This window comes from Tyto alba, unplaced genomic scaffold (assembly GCF_018691265.1).
Source record: "Tyto alba isolate M040663 unplaced genomic scaffold, T.alba_DEE_v4.0 Super-Scaffold_32, whole genome shotgun sequence".
Taxonomy (NCBI): Eukaryota; Metazoa; Chordata; class Aves; order Strigiformes; family Tytonidae; genus Tyto; species Tyto alba.
In genome coordinates this window covers 7,073,140-7,094,144 of record NW_024881307.1, presented here as the reverse complement: position 1 = coordinate 7,094,144, position 21,005 = coordinate 7,073,140, and the positions used below count along the sequence as shown (strand labels likewise).

General features: G+C 59.0%; 4 protein-coding genes across 9 annotated transcripts in view; 1 reads left to right on the top strand and 3 right to left on the bottom strand.

Moving 5' to 3' along the window:
- CBL (Cbl proto-oncogene) overlaps positions 1-2,203 on the bottom strand; it is a 44,497-nt gene extending 42,294 nt beyond the window's left edge. Inside the window, exon 1 of the mRNA XM_042800529.1 lies at positions 1,817-2,203. Within this exon, the coding sequence (XP_042656463.1) occupies positions 1,817-1,963 (147 nt within the window). The 5' untranslated portion in view covers positions 1,964-2,203. The remainder of the gene's footprint in view (positions 1-1,816) is intronic.
- Positions 2,204-4,923: 2,720 nt separating this feature from the next.
- Positions 4,924-8,460, top strand: CCDC153 (coiled-coil domain containing 153). Its single transcript, XM_042800392.1, has 6 exons — positions 4,924-4,984; positions 6,098-6,154; positions 6,777-6,896; positions 7,537-7,629; positions 7,992-8,122; positions 8,199-8,460. Exons 1-6 carry the CDS (start codon positions 4,924-4,926, stop codon positions 8,325-8,327), a joined length of 591 nt encoding a protein of 196 aa, XP_042656326.1. The 3' UTR covers positions 8,328-8,460.
- Positions 8,461-8,517: 57 nt separating this feature from the next.
- PDZD3 (PDZ domain containing 3) lies at positions 8,518-13,287 on the bottom strand (the record flags this gene model as incomplete). The annotated part of the gene is made up of 10 exons (XM_032998222.2): positions 8,518-9,226; positions 9,482-9,652; positions 9,827-10,023; positions 10,212-10,416; positions 10,493-10,629; positions 10,719-10,905; positions 11,063-11,274; positions 11,488-11,552; positions 11,892-11,919; positions 13,188-13,287. Coding segments are annotated over 10 exons (1,347 nt in total), but the record flags the coding sequence as incomplete, so codon positions are not given.
- NLRX1 (NLR family member X1) lies at positions 13,028-20,846 on the bottom strand. 6 transcript variants are annotated; one of them, XM_032998245.2, is made up of 9 exons: positions 20,828-20,846; positions 18,665-18,792; positions 18,391-18,451; positions 17,867-17,964; positions 17,043-17,659; positions 15,163-16,577; positions 14,232-14,318; positions 13,870-14,121; positions 13,028-13,717 (listed from the first exon to the last, which is right to left on the bottom strand). In XM_032998245.2, exons 2-9 carry the CDS (start codon positions 18,783-18,785, stop codon positions 13,399-13,401), a joined length of 2,970 nt encoding a protein of 989 aa, XP_032854136.1. In that variant the 5' UTR covers positions 18,786-18,792; positions 20,828-20,846; the 3' UTR covers positions 13,028-13,398. The 6 variants fall into 6 exon arrangements, with proteins under 6 accessions (XP_032854136.1, XP_032854137.1, XP_032854138.1 ...); XM_032998246.2 differs by lacking the exon at positions 20,828-20,846 and adding an exon at positions 20,298-20,564; XM_032998247.2 differs by lacking the exon at positions 20,828-20,846 and adding an exon at positions 20,311-20,455.
- Positions 20,847-21,005: the final 159 nt, after the last annotated feature.

Sequence of the window (21,005 nt, the reverse complement as noted above, 5' to 3'; positions counted from 1 at the left end):
ATTTGTAAGAAAGCCACTGGCACTTCTCAAAAGACTTTTTTCTTTATCCCAATCTCTCTCTGTAGAAGGTGATCAAAGCTCATCACAAGTACAGCAAGGCACAGCTATAAACCATGTCTTTTGTTGAGCCAGCCAACACAAAGTGATTTCTTGGCATGAATATAATTTAATAAGTCTTTTAAAAAGTCATCTACTCTGCCTGATTTAGCATTTACTGAAAGAGTTTCAGACACTGCATGCATAAGCCTGCAGGGCAACTGGATGAGGTATGGCCATTCAGCCCTGCCTGCTCTGCTCCCAGAGGGGAAGAAGGTGAAGAGGTGACACTCCCCAAAGACTGCAGGCAACTTTGGAGATGCCCTTACTCTGTACTACTTTTAGGGCCCCGAACCCAGCATTATAAAACACACTGCACATTTTAGACTCCAGCATATCAAGCCCAGCCTCCATTCTCAGGTCTGAACAGTAATAAGATCAACAGATCAATCAAAACCCCTAGAAAAATTAGGTTTATTTTATGCCTGCTTCTGGATGTCTGTGCTCACCTACTGGGTCATTTAATAAGTAATGCTAGTATTCACAAACAACTCACCAAGATTTCTTAAAACAATGGATTTACCAACACACCTAGCCAGGCTAGTAAATCAATTGCCATACCCCATCACACCATCAGGCCAAAAGGTCTGGTGTTCTGCCCCCAGCAATAGCCATTTCCTGGAATTTTAAAAGGTGGAGGAGGGGAGAGTCTTAATGACCCCACAGTGCAGTGCCCAGCATAAAGGCGTGGGACTGGAACACTGTGTCTCTAATTCCCAAACCACAGGTTTTTATTGTTTAACATTAGATTTCATACTCCTTATCTTTCTATAACTACGGGCATTTAGAGTTTTTACCAGGCTCCCAGTTGTAAGGAAAAGGCTTTGTACTGAGCTCAGTAACATGTCCCTATTCATTCAGAAAAGGATGATCTGAACTGCCACAAAGCAGATGCTCAGCCTCACCATCCAGTACCCACACATCAGGCTCTATCACAGGCTGAAGCCCACCTTCAGACAAGCAAATCCTAGATTCCTCCCTCTTGCAGTTATACACAGGTAGGACCTACTGCTGACACCACTGGGATGCACCTGCAGCTCCCCACCAGGCCCTATCCATAACCAGCCTCTCACCCCACCAGTACTACACCAGTGCCCACCCCCAACATCTACAAGAATACAACGCCACAAATCCCAGATTCTCGTGAGCAGGTCTACATCCTCCACCTCAAATCTTCCCCTCTTTCTCCACACAGAGCCCTGCACACAGCTCATTCCCAGCTGCTCTAGCTCCACACCTTCCAATCTTTGCATCGCACTCCAATCCCGCCCCTGGCTTCTCCTCCACCGCACACCTCCCCACCAGCTCCCACATCCTCCCCCCACAAGCGCTGCACTCTATCCTGCGCCCACACAGCTCTCACCCCCCAAAAAGCTTCACCCCAGCCCCACCCCGAGCCATACAGCTCTCTCTCCCCCAGCCAACTCTGCAGTTCCAGGCTTATCCTACCCCACAGAGCCCCCTCTGCCCCCAGAGCTATGCCACTGAGCCAAATTCTCCAGCCCAGCCCTACCTGCCCTCTCCCTCACTGTGCTATCCCAAGCCCTACCCCACCTTCCCAAGTGCTTCAGTCCAGCTCCCTCCAGCCCTAGCCCGAAGCCCTTTGCCCCAGCCCTACCTCGACCCCCGGGGCCCGCTTCCACCCCAACCCGACCCGCCGGAGCCGCCCCGCAGCCCTCCCCGTCTGCCCGGGGCGGCCCGACGCCCCCGCCGGGCCCACCTTGTCCATGAGCTTCCAGCACTTCTCCACCATCTTCTTGTCCACAGCGCCGGGCTGGTGCGGGCCGAGGTGGTGGTGGTGCGGCTGGAAAGCGTCCTTCATGAGCCCGATCAGCCCCCCGGGGCCCTTCTTCAGCGGCGCCGACATGAGGGCGGCGCGGGGGCGGGAGGCGGCCGCTAGCGCGCCCACGCCCGGCCCGTCGCCCCCCGTCCAGCACCGGACCGCGGCCCTGCAGGGCAACCGGGCGTGGGGGGGCACTCCCGCGGGGCGGGGCCGGGCCGGGCCGGGCAGGCGACGGCAGCGGGAGCCGCGGGCGGTGACGGCGACAGCGGCGAGAGCGCCCGGCTCACCCGCCGGCTCCGCCCTCCGCCCCGGCCACGCCGCGCGCCGATTGGCGGGCCGCCCCCCCCCGCGCGCCCGGGACCGCCCCCTCCGCCGGGGAGGAGCCGGCACCGATTGGCCGGCGCCCGCGCCGGGATGGGGGGAAAGGAGAGGGGCGAGCGGCCGCCCGTCCGCGAGGCCCCGCCCCGCCGCCTTGGAGCAGGCGCAACGGCGGCGGCGAGGGCGGCGCGGCGGCCATGTTTGGTGCGGGCGGGCGGGGCGCGGCCCGGGGCGGCGCGGGGTCGCCATGGGAACCGCAAGGGCAGCGCCCGGCGCCCGGGCCGAGCGGCCGCGGCCCCACCGCCCCCGGGGAGCGGAGCGCGGCGGGACGGATCCGCGCCCGGCGGCGCTTCCCTCCCCCGGGCCCGCCGCGCGGCAGGCTGCGCCGGTTTCGGTGGTTGCGAAACAGGATCGTTTCCCCTTTCCAGCAGCCGAGTTCCCTTTTCTTCGAACGGCCCGTGTCCAGCCCTAAAAACGGGGAAGCGGCCCCGCGGGCCGCGCCTGCCCGGCGGCCTCCGCCTCCGTCTGGCCCCGGCCGCCCCCCTCCCTCTCTTCGCCCCGGCCCTGGGAATCCAGAAGCCGGCCCCTCGGCCTGCTCGGCGGGCGAGTGGGCTGAGCCCGAGCCGGCGCACCCCAAACGCGAGGCCTCGGCAGCGGGACTGCCAGCCACCCCTGCAGAGACACCGACCCCAGCCCCGTCCCGGTGCAACCGAGACCGCGCCCCCGAGGGTGCTGCGCGGGGTGCGGCAGCGTGGCACCGCTCCCCTGCGCTGCTGGGGCCACCACCCCCGTTGCCTGCAGCCCGACCCCGACAGGTCCCGGGGGCGGGACAGCGAACAGACCTAGGAGAGAAAAGAAGGCCAGGGAGTAGGTCAATCTTTTGCCACAGCTGACAACACCAAACCCTCAGAAATTACGACACGGGCTCAAAAGTAAGTTTAGTTCTGTTTCTTCACTGCCTTCAGATCCTCTTTTCAGCCTCCTTTCCCAGGCAGAAGAACACTTCCTTTGCAAAAAAAAAAAAAAAAAAAAAAAAAAAGCAGCTGAGGCTGGCACAGCACGACATCAGTCTCACAGCACAGGCTTCGAGGAGGAAAGGCAAAACAAAACAGCAAATGCTGCAGTTTGGCCAGCCTCACTTTGGGGCGCGTGAGCACCCAGAGGCTGGGCTCAAGCCTGGAGGGAGCTGGGATCCACACTGGAGAGGAACTACATGACAGAGCTCACCCCTTTGGGTCCCCTGCAGCACCTACACACCCACTCTGTCCTGGGAGCCAGGACCCCTGGGGTGTCAAATGTGCAAAGACACAGCAGCATGGAAAAGCCACTGCCCTGGTACACCACCTGCCACAGCAGCGATGTGCCATGCTCTGCCGCTGCTGCTCAGCCCCTGCCAGCCCAGGGCACCATCTCATTCCTGTGACAGAGGTGTGGATCAAACGTGCCCTGTGTCCAGCACAGTGCTGGGATGGTCTGAAGCTGGTCCTGTTCCCCAGCACTGAACAGGTCATGTTTGGCTGGAGTGAGGAACATGACCCTGATCAGGTAGGCTCCACCTTGTCCCACTCACATCCCAGAGAGGCAGTCCCAGAGCAGCCCCAGCATGGATCCAGCTGAGCTGTGGGGAAATGGGGACATGGTGGGGAAGGCAACTCTCTCAGATCACAGCCGGGAGCAAGCCTAGCCTTCCCTTCCTGCCCTGGCTCTCCTCTCCAGCACACCTTCCTGCTCAGCACTGCAAGCTTTGCCCTGGGGACTGTGGTTGGATTTAGATCTCCTCTATAAAATAGGAGAGGAAGGAAGAAAGAGGATTTTAAACTGCAGTTTCTGCTCACGATGCAATTAACCCCAAATACCTGGGAGCAAGCAGGTGCTTCCTGGGTGCACTGCAGTTCTTCAGCACCTCGTTGCGTGGTCAGGGCAGCAGGAGCGAGGTAGGCAGTGGGAGCAGGGAGCTGGTGCCTGCAGGACCATCTGCTTCCAGGGCAACCCAGGGAAGCACAGCAGGGACATGCAGTCCTGCCGGAGGAGCTGGCGCGGCAGGCTGGATGTGGAGAGCCAGGGGAGCTGGGCCTGGGCCAGGGACAACAGTGGGGGCCATTCCTCTGTGCAGACATACAGACATAGAAGCTGGCATGCACCTTGTGCACACCCATGCACATGCATCCGAAACCACTGCCCAGCCACGTAGAGCTCAGCAATCTGAGGGACATCAGTATGTGCACAGGCACTGTGCCTGGCAGCTGGCTGGCAGGCAGCGTGGGGCACACAGAAGGGAAGGGGAGCACAGACTTATGTCCAGTCTTTGGTGGCGTGACCAGCAAAGGACCTAGACACTGCTCACCCACAATCACATGAGATGTACACGGGTGGCCAGAGGCACCCAGGCACCTGGACACACTCTCGGCTGCCAACCACCAAAGTGGCAGATGGCTATTTCAAAACGACCAGTGTGACGTGGCTTTCCAGCACAGCAGTGGCAAATAACTGCTGTGCTGAGCATGGCCCCAGCCAGGGCCTGAGGGACAGAAGCAAACGGGAGCCCTGCAGAGAGGTGCTGGACTCCTCTTTCCCACAGGGAGGAAACAGTCCCAAGCAAAAGCAACCTTTGCTTGAAGTCTCACACATAAATACAGCCGCGACTTGGAGTGAATCATGCCCAGAGAAGCAGATAGTTAGGAATGCAATTGCTCAAGCATGTTCCCTGATCTCTTTGGATTCGGGCCATGGTGATTTTTATATTTGGCTCCACAAAGCTGGTAAAACCCTCCCCAGCCCTCTCCCCAGGTACTTGTGGTATCCCTGAGCTGGCCAGGGCACCCTCCGGTGGTCAATCCGGCTTGACTATTAGCCAGAATCCATTAGCATCTAATGGGAAAAGCCTCAGGAACACAGCCTCAATAAATGTTGACATATTTGAGGTCAATATAATCCTTAGGAAAATTTGCCCAGGTAATTAAAGCCAGACAAGGAGCTGCCGGTCCCAGAAATATTTACCACGCTTTACCAAAGGCAGTAAAATCAAGACAGAGTTTTATAACCAATCTATGCAGGGGTCCCTTGCTATATCTAGTGCTGCATGCTGCTTCCCGCTGTCCTGCTCATCTGACATCTCAGCACGCCATGTGCTATGTAGGAACTCATCATGAGCCGTCAACCAACAGACAGCACTGGTCCCAGATAATGGAAGAAAGCAGCACTGGAGCCGGGGTGGTGTGGGGAAGCACAGTGCTTTGCCATGACACAAGCAGGCTGATGTACGATGTGCACATGCGGCCAGGAGAGGGATGAGAGGACAGGGATGCCATGCATAGCCTTCCTGTTAGCAGCATCGAAGCCTGAGCACAGAGCCCTGTGGCCGTGCCCTGGGCTGGCAGGGGCTGAGCAGCAGCGGCAGAGCATGGCACACCGCTGCTGTGGCAGGTGGTGTACCAGGGCAGTGGCTTTTCCATGCTGCGGTGTCTTTGCCAGCAGGGTCTGGTTGGGAGGATAAAGAGAAAGGCTCTGCCAGGCTCCAGCCTCTCCTACATGCCTCTGAAAGTGCAAGCATGCACCAGGCTGGAAGAGTGTCTGGGGTGGGGTTTTGGAAGGGGTCCCCAAGCTTCTATGCACCATGGCTACTGCCCCATCTTCACTGCAAAATCCCAGCCCTCAGTCCCAAATGAGCACACCTCTCTCCAGGGGAGCCACTTCAAGTAAAACCGGCTACACCTTGACTCCATGTCTGACAGGTGTCTGCACAAATACTGCCCTGGTGCCAGTGTTTGAGTTGGAGGTGGGTGTCAACCAAAATTTCCTGGGGCAGACATCCCAAGGCAGGCTTCCCCTGGGCCAAGCCCCTTTAAAGAGCTGCTATTGACTCTGTCCCTTCCTTTTTCCCTCTGGCTGCAGAAAGCCAAGCTGAAGAAAAATACAGGAAAGCAGCACTGGAGGCTGACATACCAAAAGAGCACTTGGGTAAGGTTGGGAAGAGCCAGGGGCTGGAGCAAGCAAAGGATGCACACTGCCTTGCATGCACTTCCTAGGGACTAGTCCTTCCTGGAGGCAAGTCATGGCAGAAGAGAGCACACAGCCACTCTTGCATGTGGGCTCCAGTCCCAGGGGCTGTCTGTGCTGGCCCAAGAGTCCCTAGTGTGCAGTGCAGCAGCTGCTTACAGAGGCCAGCAATGTTGCAGAGATGGCAGTGAAAGAGAGGAGCAACGATGAAAGCAGATGGGAGGTGGTAGGGATGTTATGGTGGGACATCCCCCCCACACCCCGTAGAAATACTTCCCTAGCACAGCCCTGGGCTGAAATGATGGGGAGGTTTCTTGCTATGAGATTCACTCTGGTTCAGGCAGGGCTTGGGGCCAGTCAGGGGCTGAGGAGGTATCCACATCCCCCTGACTCTGGGAGCAAAGAAAGCCTGGGAATAAGTCACTGCTGGGCCAAGGTACCAAGGAGGTAGTGGACAGGGAACAGCCACCCAATATGGTTTGGATGGTGACCTTTGCCGGTGCTCAGGCCAGGGTTGTGTTGTGGGTCACCTGTCAGAAAGCATGTTGTCCCCATGGCAGTCCTGTCTGTCTCTGGTTCGCAGTTCCCTGGAGGGACATGACCTGGCAGGTAAAAGCTGCCAATGAAGGGCTCAAGCCGAGGCTGTGGGACCTGGAGAAGGCACTGGAGCAGGCACAGGAAGACAAGCAAGACATTCATGAAGGTAAGCACAGAGTTGGGAGGGGGCAGTGGGACAGATGCAGGGAGCCCACACCTTGGTGCTGCAGGGGCAAGCAAGCCAAGCTTACCTCACATCTCCCTTTGGCCTTGACTGCTCAGCACCAAACCACCCTGCTGTTGGATAACCCTGCTCCCTCCCACACTGTCAGCATGCAAAGGCTCTGGACATGGACTCGTTGCACCCCAGATGCCTGTACTCAGCACAGGCAGGGGAGACTACAGAGGCAGAGACTTCCTTGCCTGCAAAACTTATTACCTCCGTCAGTGCTCAAGAAGGGGCTGATTTTAGCAGAGGTAAAACCTCAGCCAGAGGTTTGCGGTCTTTGCCATATGCAAAACTCCGTGCTCATTTTTACTCCCCCACGCTCAACAGAGAGGTAAAACTTTCCCTCCGGGGTTCCCTCCTGCCCCCCACCCCCGGCACTGTCACAGCCCTGCCAAGCAGAGAGAGAGGGTGCATGCACGGTTGCTTCTGATGCGTCACTCTGCCAGGGGAGCCCTCAGGTCAGGCCTTGCTGAAGCCCCTGCCTGATCACAGGTGCTGGGATCTGAGCACAGGGACCACCTGCTAGTCCCTCCTAGAGTCACCACATTTGTACCCTTCTCTCCTCCCTGGATACCAGAAACGATGCGGCAATACCAGGAGCTGCAGACGAAGACAGCAGCCCACAGCCAGCACTTGGAGGTGAAGGTGAAGAGCCTGCAGGAGCAGCTCGGTATGGCTCCCTAGCATGACTGCCCCTCACAGGAGGATGGGGATGGGGTTCACTCCAGGACAGAAAAGTGCATTTGGAGGGGAGTGAGGGGAGATGGGAATTATTTGCTCTGTGCTGTCAGAAGCTGAAGGCAAAGCCTGGCCCTGATCCGAGTGCATCCCCGACCTTGGGAGCTGCTGACTGCAGAGGGGATGCTGTGATCCCACTCCTGTCCCAGAGCCCTCTGCCACCCCAGGGGTGAGGGGAATTGGGCAGGGGCTGTGCCACACACTGTCCACACCCTCCCATGCACTGGTCACACAGTGCCAGGCTCCTGTGCCCACATGCCCCGTGTCTCCTGCCTCTGTTCCCACACCCCACAGCCACCAGGCTCCAGGAGAGCCAGCAGATCCAGGAGACTGCCACCCAGGCACCTGCAGAGAGGGACAGGAACATCACCCAGCTGCAGGACAGGCTCTACACCCTGGAGAGGGAGTATGAGAAGATCCTCCATGTGAGTGGGGACGTGGCTGTGGGTGGCTCCCCCTGGCAGGGCAGTTCCCCCTTCTCACCATCCTCTTTCCCACCAGGGTAGCCTGGACCTTGTGCTGGCCAAGATGACAAAGGCCAGCCAGGAGTGGGAAGAGCTAGGTATGAGCATTGCCATGGAGAACAAGGAGCACCTACAGGAGTTTGGCCTCAACCCCCTGGAGATATAGCACCCTGGGGTTCCTGAGACAGGACAGGCTCTCAGTCCCTACCTCCCTATCAGCACACTTGAAGATCTTCCCACATCCTTTGCTCAACAGCCCAGCTGCCCCAGGCTAGGTAAGAGAAGATGAGTCCTGTCTGGCCTTGGGACGCATTGCTGAGTCACAGTCTTCTCCGTAACATTACCCACACAAGCAGCAGTGTGGATGTGTTGTTTAATCACACCCCAAATGAGTGATGCAGGAACAGTGCTGTCATGACTGGCAGATGCTCACTGCCCACAGGTTCACAGGGAGGATGAGAGGAGGAGCACAGAAGAGATATCCATGCAGGGGCATACCTGAGCCCACAGGCTCAGGTGGAGGGTTCCTCCAGCACCCCATCGGCCTCTGCTGCTCACTTTCCCCTTCACACAGTAGCCCATAGTCCAGTCTTGGGCTGAGCCAGGCCTCAGGCTTCCCAGTCCCCTGGATTGCAGCCTGGAGTGCAGTGCCTTGGCTCTCCTGGGTGCTCCCAGAGCCTGGAGCTGGGCAAGAGCTTCAGTGCAATGTCCCTAGATACCCCTGGAGGCAGCTGGGCAGGCAAAGACATCGGTCTGTCTTTAGGTTACAAGAAGCCACTGACTGCCATGGTTAATAACATCTTGGAGTCATCCTTGGTCAGTGGAGTTGAGTCTCTGGGAGGTGTGATGCTGTGAGCCCCACCACAGGCACAGAGACACAGCAGCTATGCGTGCAACGGCCATGACGAGCAGCGTTGTGCTCTGCAGGGAGCCAGTTGAGGGGCACTGATGAGCTGGAGGTGGCTTGGGTCGAGGCGCTGTGTGCAGGAGCCTGGCTGGAGACAGGGTGCTCCTGGGCCTCTAGAACGCCTGGCGCAGCTTCCTCTGCTCCTCCTGGTGCCGGCTCTGAGGCGACACAGCGGGGACATTGTGGGCAGCACACATCCACCCACCCCACCACACTCCACCCTTGCCCCACGGGCAAGTTGGAGGGGTCTTTCTGCCTGGCCTCTGTGGTCAGGGGACCACACAGCCCCGCCTCCTGCCAGCATCACAGGTGCCAGGGAAATATTAGGACAGGCAGGGCAGGCGAGTACAAGGACTCAGAGCAGTGCCAGGCTGTTAGAAGCACTGACGCAAGGGCCCAGCAAGAGGAGTTACCTGTGTGATGCCGATACTGTTGGCAGCAGCCACCAGCCAGAAGCCAGGTCCCTTTGGTCCCACCTCAATGTGACAGAGTCCAGGGGAGCCACTGGGGTATGACAGGGAGGGTGTGCAGGAGCCTGAGGCAGGGTCACTGTCCTCAAAGAATAGCAGAGGGGACAGCCCAATCTGGAAGAGCAGAAGAGGGATAGCCATACAGCAGGCACTCCACGGCAAGCCAGGTCCCTTGGGGAGGACCTCACTGTGCAGTCCTGGGGACAAGACACCCATCCCATCATCCAGCTTGCAGCACCCCAGGGCTCCCCAGCCAGGGTGAGACCGCGCTGGGTCCCCAAAACCTACCGACTGGTAAAACTCATCGCCAGCAGGGTCAATGACCAGCAGCGTGACCTGGTCATCATGGGCACGGATCCTGAGCACTGTCTGCTGGTGGTCCAGCCCCTCGATGCTCTCACCATTCACAGCCAGGAGACGGTCCCCTTCCTTCATCCCTGCCTGGTCGGCCGGCAGTCCCGCATCTATGTCCCACAAGAACTGGCCTGCCAGAGCAGGACAGAGGGAAGGTGGGGAGATGCTCACAGAGGCATTCAGCCAGAGGGGAACTGGCACTGCTGATCCCCTCATGCAGGTGGGGACAGGGTCCCGCTGTGGGCACAGGGCTTGCAGCTGTTACCAACCCTCAGACACGCCTTGCTCAGGTACAGACTGCCCACCTCATCCCCCTCACCTGTGGCCCCTGAGCTGCAATCATCCTCCTTGAGCAGAAACCCATAGCCAGCCGGACCCTTCACCATGTGCAGCTCCCGGACCTTGAAGGGGAGCCAGGAAGTGTCTGCCACGGCAGCCGTGACCCGCAGGCCCCGCAGGCGGTAAAACTCCTCCACAGAACTGGACGCCACCAGCAGCGTCACCTTGCTGCCACTCTGCTTAAGCTGGATGGAAAAATGCAGGGTGCTGAGTGACGTTGCTGACCCCAGTCCCCCACCCACCCACACTGGGAGCACGCACCTTTCTGGCAAGCTGCGCATGTGAGTAGCTCCTCACGCTGGCCCCATTCAGCTCCAGGAGCCAGGAGCCTGGTGGCACCCCTGCTCTCTCCGCTGGCCCATCCTGCCGCACTGACAGCTGGAAGGTGCCCTTCGTGCCTGCAGGGAGGAGAAGAGGCAGTCTGGGGCAAGCGGGGCACTGCATCAGGGAGGCTGGTGGGGCACTGGCATCCTGCTGCCCGTTTTACCTTCTGGACCTGACACACCGAAGCCAAAACCGCTTTTGTCTCGTGTGATGTGGCAGAGGCGTGGGCGGATGTCAGCCGGCAGCATCTGGGACAGGTCCCTGCCCAGGGCTTTGGCTGCTTCATAGGAGTCGCCATCCAGCACTGCCAGTAGGACCTGGTTCCCGCTGGCCTTGATCTTCTGCACCACCTGGAAGGACCCAGGCTGTGAACCCTGGGCAGGGCACTCATCCACCCACAGCCTGTGGAATCAGGGCCTCAGAGGGGCAGCAGGTTCCTGCACCATCTGTGCCCTTGGCCAGGGAGGACCTGGGCATTCCCACAGCTCCGGGGTGCTGCCAGCTTACCCTGCGGTGGTCCATGTGGTCCACGAAGTGGCCATTAACCTGGAGGAGCCGGTCCCCGTCCCGCAGCCCCCTGCGCTGGGCCAGACCCCCCGGCTCGATCTGCCGGATGACATGGCCCCGGCAGCCCAGTTCCTCGTGGAGGCAGAAGCCGAAGGTCTCCGTGCTGCCCTTGCTCAGGAGATAGAAGCGGGGCTCCCCCAGGCCCTCACCCTCTGTGTAGGAGCACAACCTGTGAGCAGGGCCCTGCAGGGATCCTAACACGAGTTCTCTACCCCATCCTGGGCTGGGGTCTCCCCATCCCTGCTGCCTTATGTGTTCACCTCCTCACAGCTACCCAGAGTGAGCGAGCCCAGGACCCCAGCAAAGCCCAGCTGCCAGAACCCCGTGCTGACACAGGGATGCCCTGTGGAGATAAGGGTATTTACCCGTGTCCTCAGTCAGCGACAAGGCAGGGTTGTCGATCCCATCTTTGGGGTTAAATTCAAATTTTCTGAAATGATAACAGGCAGGAGAGGCCACATTAGTGCACCAGCATGGCCCTCCCCCTGCCTTCCCCAGAGGATCCCCGTTCCTCCCAGAAAGGGCCAGCCAAGGCCACAGCTTCAGTGCCTCTTCTTCCTTGGGGAAAGCCCAGGAAGGGGATCTCCCTCTTGAACTATCCCTCACATCTCTCCTGAGCTAACAACTCAGGGAAGACCTTCCTGGGACAGGCAGCTAGGACTGGCAGGTGTTGCCCACAAAACCTGAGCTGAGGATGTGCCCCAGCACAGCCCACTTATGGGGCCATGAACCCCAGGAAGCCCTCGGCCAGCGGGGGCTCAGCACTTACATGATGGACTTCTTGTCACCCTCGAGCCCTGCAGAGGGAGAGGAGAGGTCAGTGCAGGAGGTGGCAGTCTGGGAGCAGACCTCACCACACTCTCAAGCATGCAGGGCTTTTCCAGTTGCAGGCTGAGCATGCCATGCGAGGTGGGTTTGCCAAGTCGATGCAGCCCCCCAGCTACAGCTTGCGCCCGGGCAGAGGTGGGCCCTTGGGCCCGCCACCAGTGTCCTCCTGCATTTCAAAGCAACAGGAGAGCTGCTGCTTGGGTCCAGCGGGCACCTGCTGCTGCCCAGCCCAGTGGGGTCCTGCAGCACTGGGGGCAAAGTAGGGCCAGGTGGCGGTATGCAGATGGAGGTTAGTCCCGGGGGTTTACAGGGCTTTTCAGAGTGGGATAAGAAGAGTCACCAGGGCCCCAGAGAACTGGTTGGAGCCCCGAGATGGACACAAAGGCCTTCCACTGAGCACCTCTCCATAAAACCCCTCCCCACCTCTTCCAGCACAACGACACCCAAACCCAAGGAGAGGGGATTCCTGCCAAGTTCCCCCACAATGTCCATCTGCATTTTCCTGAATGCATTTAGCTCCTTCCCACAGCCTGCCTGGGCTCTGACATTGCCTTGCTCCATGCGGAAGCAGGGCCTGGAGAGCCGCATGTGGGAAGGGTCTCTGCAGGACAAAGCCCCACTGTCCCGGCACATACCTTTTGTTTGCTTCATGGCTTCAGGGAATGCAAGAGGGAGCAAGGTACAGGGTGAAGTGGCAGGGAAGGCAGTGTCCCCGCCTCTTCCAAGACGCCCCAGGTTTAATGGTTAAACGGCCAACATCTCCCCTGCCCTCCCAGCCCCGGGGCCACTGCCAGCCCTCACCCAGCTGGGAGCAGGGACCAGCACCCCAGGACACCCAGCTTGGGAACAGATCCTGGTGTCCCAGCTTCCAGCTGCCCCCAACAGCAGCCCACAGTGGGAAAGACCTACTGGTTCAGCATTTGCTGGAGCAGAAGTGGGCTGCCCCATCCCCTCTCCGTGAGACGGGGAAGAGCCAGAGCTCTCCATTCCAACTGCAGGAGGGACAGCTGCACCAGCACCTTCCGCATTCCTCCCCCAGGAAGGGCCCAGAGAGATCAAGTCTTGGCACTAGTGTGCTCCAGTGGAAACAAAGCAGTGCACTTTAATGCTACCAAAGGCTTCATGAGCAAGCCTGAGTCCCGCCCCTCTGCCATGGCTGTGGCCAGGGCAGCAGCGGCCACGGTGCAGCAGCTGGGACTCTACAAGCCCAGAAGAACAAGTCCCATTTTCTCCTGACCTGGTCTCTGTACAGTTCTCCCATGCTTCAGACTTCCCCGCAGATGCGGGCTGAGCCCCACGTACCCAGCACCTTTGACAGTCTTGGTAGCACCCAACCGCTAGGCATCTCCATGTGGATAATGGTGCAGGGGATGTGCTGCTGGGGCACACTCCAGTGTTTCCTCCCCAGAAGCACCGCTGCCTCCCTGACCAGGTGGATGGAGAGCAGGTTAGAGGGTCCCGTGCTGCAGTTTCCCCAGCATCTTCTTGACCTCACTCTCAACTCGTAGGAACTTCGCTTTCCTCCAGGGGTTGGCAGTCTGTCTCCGGCTGCTCTCCAGGTCCTGCAGGATGAGGGCAAGGTGCTGCCGAACCCGCTCACGGTCCCAGAAAGGCAGGTTCCTCTGCACCACGTTCAGGATATTGGACCAGTAGTCGGAGACATCAGTGCCTGCTGTAAGGAAGACCAGTGCCCTGACGCCATCCCGGTCCATGCGCAGGCTGTGAAGTGCCCGCTTGCCATCCTCACTGATGTCGTTGAAGTACAGACTGCAGATTGAGAGAAAAGGAGCGGGGGACACTGTGAGGGCTGAGGGGCAGAATGCAGAGGCAGAGAGGGGCTCCCCGCTCACTGTCACAGGGAGGGACACCGGGTCAGAAGCATCGCCTGAAAGAGGGATGATAGGACAGAGCGAACTCACTGCACTTTGTCCAGCGTCGTGTGCTTTTTGGCCACCTCCACCACATGCAGGGCAGCGGTGTCCGTCAGGGAGTTGTAGCCCAGGTTCAGCTCCTGGAGGTGCTGGTTCTCAGCCAGGTGCTGAGCAATGATCTCAGTGCCCCGGTCCCCCAGTGCGGTGTGCAGCAGGGACAAATAAGTCAGAGAGCGGTTGCCTGCTAGTGCCTCAGCCAGGTATTGTGCCCCCTCCTCACCCACAGGGTTATTCGCCAGCCTGTGAACACAGGAGCTCGTGGCAATGACAAGGCTGGGTGGGGGGCCCAGGGCCAGGGCACATGGTGGGCAGCAGAGACAGTTTCATGCAAGGACAGAGGCAGTACTCACCGCAGGTTGCTCACCACACACTTGTCATGCAGGAGCAGGTCACGGATTTCCTTGCAGGCATCAGTGCCCAGGCTGTTGAGCTGCAGACTGATGCAGAGCAGGACATCGGAGTGGCAGGACCGAAATGGCTGTTATCTGTGGGCCTGGCAGCCCTGCTCTCTCCATTATCCCTGGCCCTCCCCATCACCATCCTACCCGGGCTCCCCAGACAAGGTCACGCAAGGTTTCCTCTCCAAAAAGGAAGCACACTGGAACTGCACCAGAGCTTGGGTAGCATAAGCCAGCAGAGCCAGTGCCAGCAGGAGCAAGGGAGGGGAAGGGGGTGGAGGGTCCGCAGAGTGAGGGTGAAGGGCTGAGGAGGGAACAGGACCCCACCAAGCCCTCCTGAGCATCTGGAGGAAGGTGATGCTGCACAGTCCCGCTGCACAGCCGAGTCCATCTCTGCTGAGCACGGCTCGCCACCCCCTGGGCGACAGGAAGACTGCAGTGCTACAGGCGGACTGGAACGGAACCCAACCCTGTGCGCAGCCCAGACTCCCACCCTTGGACTGCCTATCTCCTGCCCGGAGTTAGCAGTAGCAGAGCTAGACAGGAATGCGGGGTGGCTCTGGGGGAGCAAGCAATGGGAGAGACTTGGGTCTGCCAGGGGAGCTGGCAGCCCAGGCTGTGGTACCGGTTGCGGAGAGCTGCCTAGGGGAGGGTGTGTTGGGACTGCAAATCCCAGCATGCAGTGCCCTAGAAAAGCTGCTCAAGGGCTGTTGCATGTTGGAGGCTGTAGTCCCCTAGGCCTGCACTGAGAATAAACAAGGGCATGTATGTCTTTCTCTACCTTTGCCATGCTCCGTCTCCTAGTGTACCCCTGTGATGGGCAGAGGTGAGGGACAGCCCAATTTCTAAGCACTGCCCAAAGGCAGAAGAAGGTGGCACTTACTGGAGAGTTTTGCATCGCAGCAGGACAGGGAACAGGATCCTCAAGCTGCTCGTGTCAAGGTTGCAGGAGGTCAGGTTCAGCTCCTCCACCTCATGGCACGTGGTGCCCATGACAGATGCCAGGACAGAGCACTTGAGAGGGGTCATCTTGACAGATGAGAGGTTGACAGTCCGGAGGGAGCGGATGGCCTCAGCTGTGAAGCGCTCATTCTGGAACTCGTGCAGGAAGAAGAGGTAGTCCATCAGCTCAGAGGGGGGTAACCCCTTGCGGCTGTTCCTGATGACTGTCTTCTTCATGGCCTTGGCAATCTCAAAGGCTGCCAGGTTCTTAATGGAGCAGCCCAGCTGCTCAAGGATGGCGCGGTTACGGCGGGATAGTATCCCACCCATGAAGATGGGGAAGAGCTCAAAGACCTCATCATCAGGGGCCTCATCAGGGTGGCGCATGGGGCCCTCCACACCCAGGATACTGAAATTGATCTGGTCCAAGACATCATCATTGTAGTAGTCCTCCTCTTTGAACAGCTCTTCTGCCATGGTGTGGGCAATAGCACCCCGGTCCTTACCACTCAATCGGGAGAAGTAGCGAGGGAAGATTTTGAGCAGGTTGAAGAGCACTGGCAGGAAGCGCAAGGGCAGCACTTTGGAGATGATATTCAGAACAACAGCAACATCTTCACTCACCTTCCCAATGACCTCTGACAGCTCCTTCCCCACTCTCTGTGCCAGGGTCTTCTTCTCACCCAGCACCACATACAAGGCTGCCAGGTATTCCTGCATAGCAGGGATGGTGAAGACAAAGGTGTGCTCTTTGCCTGGCTGCACACAAGGAGTGAGGAAGAAGCGGAAGACGTCACTACGGAAGACCTCCAGGAGGTTAAGCTCACTTTCAGTCTTCATCTCCACCTCAAAGCACTGCTGCAGGTCATCCTCTGAGAAGCAGGTCTTGCGGGACATCACCCCTTCGTAAGCTAGCTTGCCCACCGTCTTGGCCACATATTTCATCATAGAGACATTGGTGGGGTCGGTGCTGTCCAGCACCTCCCCAATGAAGTTGAGCCTCAGGAAGCTGGTGTAGATGCCAGTCAGGGTTTGGCTGGGAGGCACTGTCCTGGTGAAGTAGAGGAAGTGCAGCGTGGTGCACACCAGCCAGCAGTAAGAAGGCAAGAAGCAGGCAGCAGCTATTTGGTCGTGTCGCTCCAAGTTCCTCACCAACATCTCCAACAAGTTTTCCTTCTCGCCAGAGCTGTTACCTGCACTGTTCTCTCCACTGCAGCCAGGCTGGCTGAGGCGCATCTGGAAGTAAAGCTTCTGCAGGTTGGTGTCAGAGAAGCCACAGATCTCGGCATAGCGGCCCACGTACTTGCCAGGGATCCGGCGCACTGCTGATGGGCGTGTGGTGACAATGATGCTGGCCTGGAAGCAGAGGGCTGGGTGAGTTTGGAGGTGCTCCCTCTGTGACTTTGATCTAGGCTCAGCAGGGTCCCAAGTGCGTAAACTGCATCTAGGTGCACAAGGATCATACCACCCAGGGACTGGGGTTCAGGAAGCTGCTGCCTAAAGGGCACTGGTCCAAATCTGGCCCAGGCAGAGGGGACAGAAGAGCTTTCCCCATCCCCTGCTAGACATATATCGAATCTGGAAGACCACAGTCCAGCACACTGCCTTCTTTGCCTTACCAGGCCTCCCCAAAGATCCCAGAGACAAACCAGTAACAGTGACATGAGGCCACCTTGGTGAGTCCCTGCAGCAATGGAGGCTGCCTGTTCACCCACAGTCAAGCTGGATGATAAGCAGTTAGCACAATGGCCATGCCTGCAATGCCCCAGGGCTCACCCCCAGCTTTTCTCCAGCATGAAGGAGCTGAAAGGAGACACTGACCTCTGGCAGGAGGTATTTTCGCAGCAGGTTGACCACGATGGCAGAGGGAGGCACAGGCTCATTGGGGTCACAGCACAGCTCTGTGCCAGCCAGACGGAAATCCAAGTTGAGGCGCTCCAGGCCATTGAGGATAAAAAGCACCTTGAGATTGGAAGTGCCCAGTATCGGCACCACATCCCGGAGGTGCTGGTACTTCTTGGTTATGAGGCGCCGCAGGGAGATGGGGGCATGACTATGGGACAGGTCCTCGCAGGAGAAGGGGATGACCAGCTCAAAGCGGGGTAGGCAACCATGGCACCAGTCCACCACCATCTTCTTGATGAGGGTGCTCTTCCCTGTGCCCACAGTGCCATACAGCACCACGTTCTTTACCTGACGCCCACAGGCATCCACATCAAAAAGGTTCTGGAGGCTGATAACTTTACTGCAGGGCTGCTGGAGCTGGTTCTGGATGGTTAGGTCAGGCGAGGGCTTCAGGATCTCCTCCAGGGAGCTCTCCCGGATCACTGGGTCCACGTGGACTGCATCCAGTGAGAAAGAAGGGCCAAACTGCCTCTCTTCATTGGGCTGGTGGCTGAACCATGCAGACAGGCTCTTCTGGTGTTTCTTGATGGCATCTGGGAACAGGAAAATGCTTGACAAGACAAGGGCTTCTCACTGGCAGGGGATTGGGGAAGTTGCCTGCCCCGAGCCACTGCAGTGAGGTGGCTGCAGAGAAGACAGAACCCAATTCTTACTAACCCTCACACTGCCCAGGACAACAGCTGCCCCCAGCCCACTGTGTAGGACCCTCCATCCTCTTCAGCACAGAGCTGCAAACTTACCAGAAGAGGCCACATTCCTCAGCTGGGATAGGCCGTGGCGAGAGGATCTGGGCTGGACAGAGTACTCCTGGGACCCTCCCTGGTAGTGAACACAGCCCCTGCAAGAGGAGGGAGAGTCTCAGAAGGAGAGCAGGGGCCAGCAGCTCCAAGTACTGCCTGAGGCAGGGTGGTCAGACCACAAGTGAGTGCTGTGGGAAGTGCTGAGTAGAGTTGGCAGACCCCTTCCTTCCCTTACACCAAGGGAGAGCACAGGGCTGGGGCCAGGACAGGGCTGGGAATTGAAGGCAGGTCAGCAAGCCATGTCTTGTGCATCCCCAGCAAACCTATGGTGAGGCAGAGAATTTGGGCTGAATTCAGAGCGGGCAGGGATTTGGGTCTGGGTCGTCTTCTAGGTGTCTAGGCAAAGCAGTGTCTCTGCTTGCAAACCCCCAAATGGTCCCAAGACAGCCAGGTCAGCCACCCAGGTCCTGTGGCAAACAGTCACAGGGCAAAATGGGTCAGGTCGCAGCTGAGTGGCGCTGTACCTGCGGAGGGAGATGCCTCTTGCACAAAGGATCTTCCTGAGGAAGTAGCTGCCTGAAGTGCCTGGCAGGGAAGAACACACACGGTCAGGGATGGCCTTCTCCAGAACAGCAGAGATAACACCACCAAACTCACTGGATTCATGTGTTTCTAGGGTGACCCACAGACCACACACTGTACAGCTTAGAGAGGGATGTCCATCCACCAGGGACACAGCTTCCCTGGGGTCAGGACAGATTCAGGGTCACAGTCCCACAGGCCCACAGCCCAGCTCACCTGGCACTGAAGCAGCACACAGATACACACTTTGGTTCCCCCTGCTCCCTGGCAGGGATCGACACAAATGCATCCACCTGCCCCAGGGCAGGCAGCTCTGGCATTGCATGGCCCACAACATCCTCTGCCTGAAAGAGAGGGGAGAGCCCATGAGGCAAGGCTGGGTACCTGGACCTGCCAGTTCCTTGCCCCAGTGCAATTTTGCAGCCTGAGGCTCTTCTTATCCCCACCCCAGACCAGAGATGCCTGGGTCAGGAATGACCCATTCCCACATCTGACCCTTCAAACCCACTGACCATGGGGAGTAGTGGTGGGCCAGCTGGGAGGGTGGCTGGAGCAGAGTTGAGCTGGCAGAAACACGTCCCGCCTCAGACTCCCTATCCAGCACCATTCACAGGCATTGCATCAGCTGGATTGAAGCCAAGAGGGCAGCAAAGCAGGGCCCCAAGGAGGTACTCACCCTGCCAGGCAAGCCTGCAGTAACAGTACTGCTACCATAACCGCGAGAAAAAAAGTGCTGGGGGGAGGGCAGGCTTCTTCCTCCCAGGCTTGAGGGCTTGACATTTTAGAGATTTATATTAGAACAAACCAACCACCCTCCCCAAACTGCCATGAAATCCTGTAACACCAGGAGCTGGGGCTGGGACAGAGGAGACAGCAGGGAAGGGCTTAGGAAAAGCAGAAAATAAAGGTGATCCCATATCCTCACGCATGGTGACTTCCCCCAGTCCGCACTGGCATACCCCGGAGCTGCCCTGTTGTGGCTGGCCCTGCCGAATGGTGCTGTCCGCCGGCAGGCAGCCCTTGCCACGTCCTTGGCAGCCGCTGAGCCCGCTCGCCAAGCCTGCCAGGCCCAGGCGGCTGCAGCATGCCGCGATGCCAAGCACAGCCTCTTCCGACTCAAAGCAGCCAGGGAGGCTGCAGCCAGCAGTAGCCAGGGCACAAGGCTGGCAGGGGACTGCAGGGCTCGGCTGGTCCGTCAGGGCTGCACTGGGTCCAGCCCAGCACAGGGTGATTTTTCCCAGGCAAAGCTCCTACCTCCAGAGGCAGACGAGGGGCTCAGCCGCTCTGTGGTGCTTGGGCAGCTATCCCACATGGGCCCAGCTCTGCTCCCCAGGGATGTGACACAGCAGTCTGGCAGAACCGGCCGCGCTGGTGCTGATTCAGGCTCCCACCCCACCTCAGCAGGATGATCCTTACAGTCCCCAACACCCTGAGAAACTGAGGCACAGGGGTGTCGGGGGGAGGGTGTAAGCAAACCCCAGCAGGTAGGAAGGGACAGCATGCAAATCTCTCTGCACTTGTCCTCCTCCAGGAGAGGATGAGCAGGGCAACAGCTTGCTCACACCTCCCACAGCCCAGACTTTTTGCAGACCCTCATCTTGTTGTCCAGGAGAAACTGTGGCATGGGGTGAGGTTGGGGCGGGGCAGAAAAGGGGTGGAGGCAGTGGAGCTGACCTTGAATCTGGGTGTCCTGGCCTGGAGAGCTTTGCAGCAAGAGAACCCTGGCGTGTCCCATGCCCGGCTCCCAGCCCCTTCCCAGCCCCCTCAGCCACCCAGAGCACGCTGCCGAGCGGAGGGCACCGTGCCGCCCGCCTGCTGCAGCCCCCCTTCAGGGACCCCTGGTGCACGCCTGGCCCACATGCCTTTGCTCTCCGGTTGCCGCTGTCTCCCACCTCCCTGCTTCCGTGTTCGGTGGCCAAAGCCCTGGTGACGCTGGGACCCGGAGCCCACGGCAACGGTGAGGCTGGCGCTGAGCAAGGCGAGATCGATGGCTGCGCTGAAAACAGCAGCGTTACCTCCAGCGGGACTCCTTGCCAAGGAGGCTGAGCCCAGGGCTCCCTGTGCTTGTGTTGCCAGGCACTGAGCCTGTGGAGCCCGTGGAGGAGAGTCTGGTGCTGCTCAGCCGCCTCCTTCCATTCCAGTTCTGGGAAAAGGCTCCTCTCTGGAGGCGGCTGTTTTGCAGCTGTAACTTCCTGTAACGCCGTCCGGTCCCATCCTGCCCCGCGCACAGCGGCTCCGCCAAGCAGCACCGGGAGAGCAGCCACGGCCCCGCTTTGGGGACACGACAGAGGGGCTGGCAGGCACAACACAAGGAAAAACATCTGTACCCCCAAACACAGAGACACCCACAGCATGGGGAGGGGAGTTCTGGGGTCTTACCAGCGGTGCTGCAAGGAGGGGTTTCCTCTGGACACAGAGTCTGCATCCCCAGCTGGTGGCCGGCTAGGCAACAGGAGCCCACAAGGACAAGTCCTGCTCTGGAGTGAAATCCCCCTGTGGTCAGCTGCCGCTGCCTCACAGAGCACGGGGCAGGGAGTGGGACAACAGCAGTCCCACA

Excerpts from the sequence above, each read along its gene's own strand:
- CCDC153 (XM_042800392.1), top strand. The coding sequence starts at position 4,924 with ATGGTGATTTTTATATTTGGCTCCACAAAGCTGGTAAAACCCTCCCCA. Across the intron at positions 6,155-6,776 it reads CATACCAAAAGAGCACTTGG|TTCCCTGGAGGGACATGACC; the intron begins GTAAGGTTGGGA and ends TCTGGTTCGCAG. Across the intron at positions 7,630-7,991 it reads GAGCCTGCAGGAGCAGCTCG|CCACCAGGCTCCAGGAGAGC; the intron begins GTATGGCTCCCT and ends CACACCCCACAG.
- NLRX1 (XM_032998246.2), bottom strand. Across the intron at positions 17,965-18,390 it reads AGAGGCATCTCCCTCCGCAG|GGGCTGTGTTCACTACCAGG; the intron begins GTACAGCGCCAC and ends CTCCTCTTGCAG. Across the intron at positions 13,718-13,869 it reads ACGACGCTGGACAAAGTGCA|TCTGTACTTCAACGACATCA; the intron begins GTGAGTTCGCTC and ends CTCAATCTGCAG.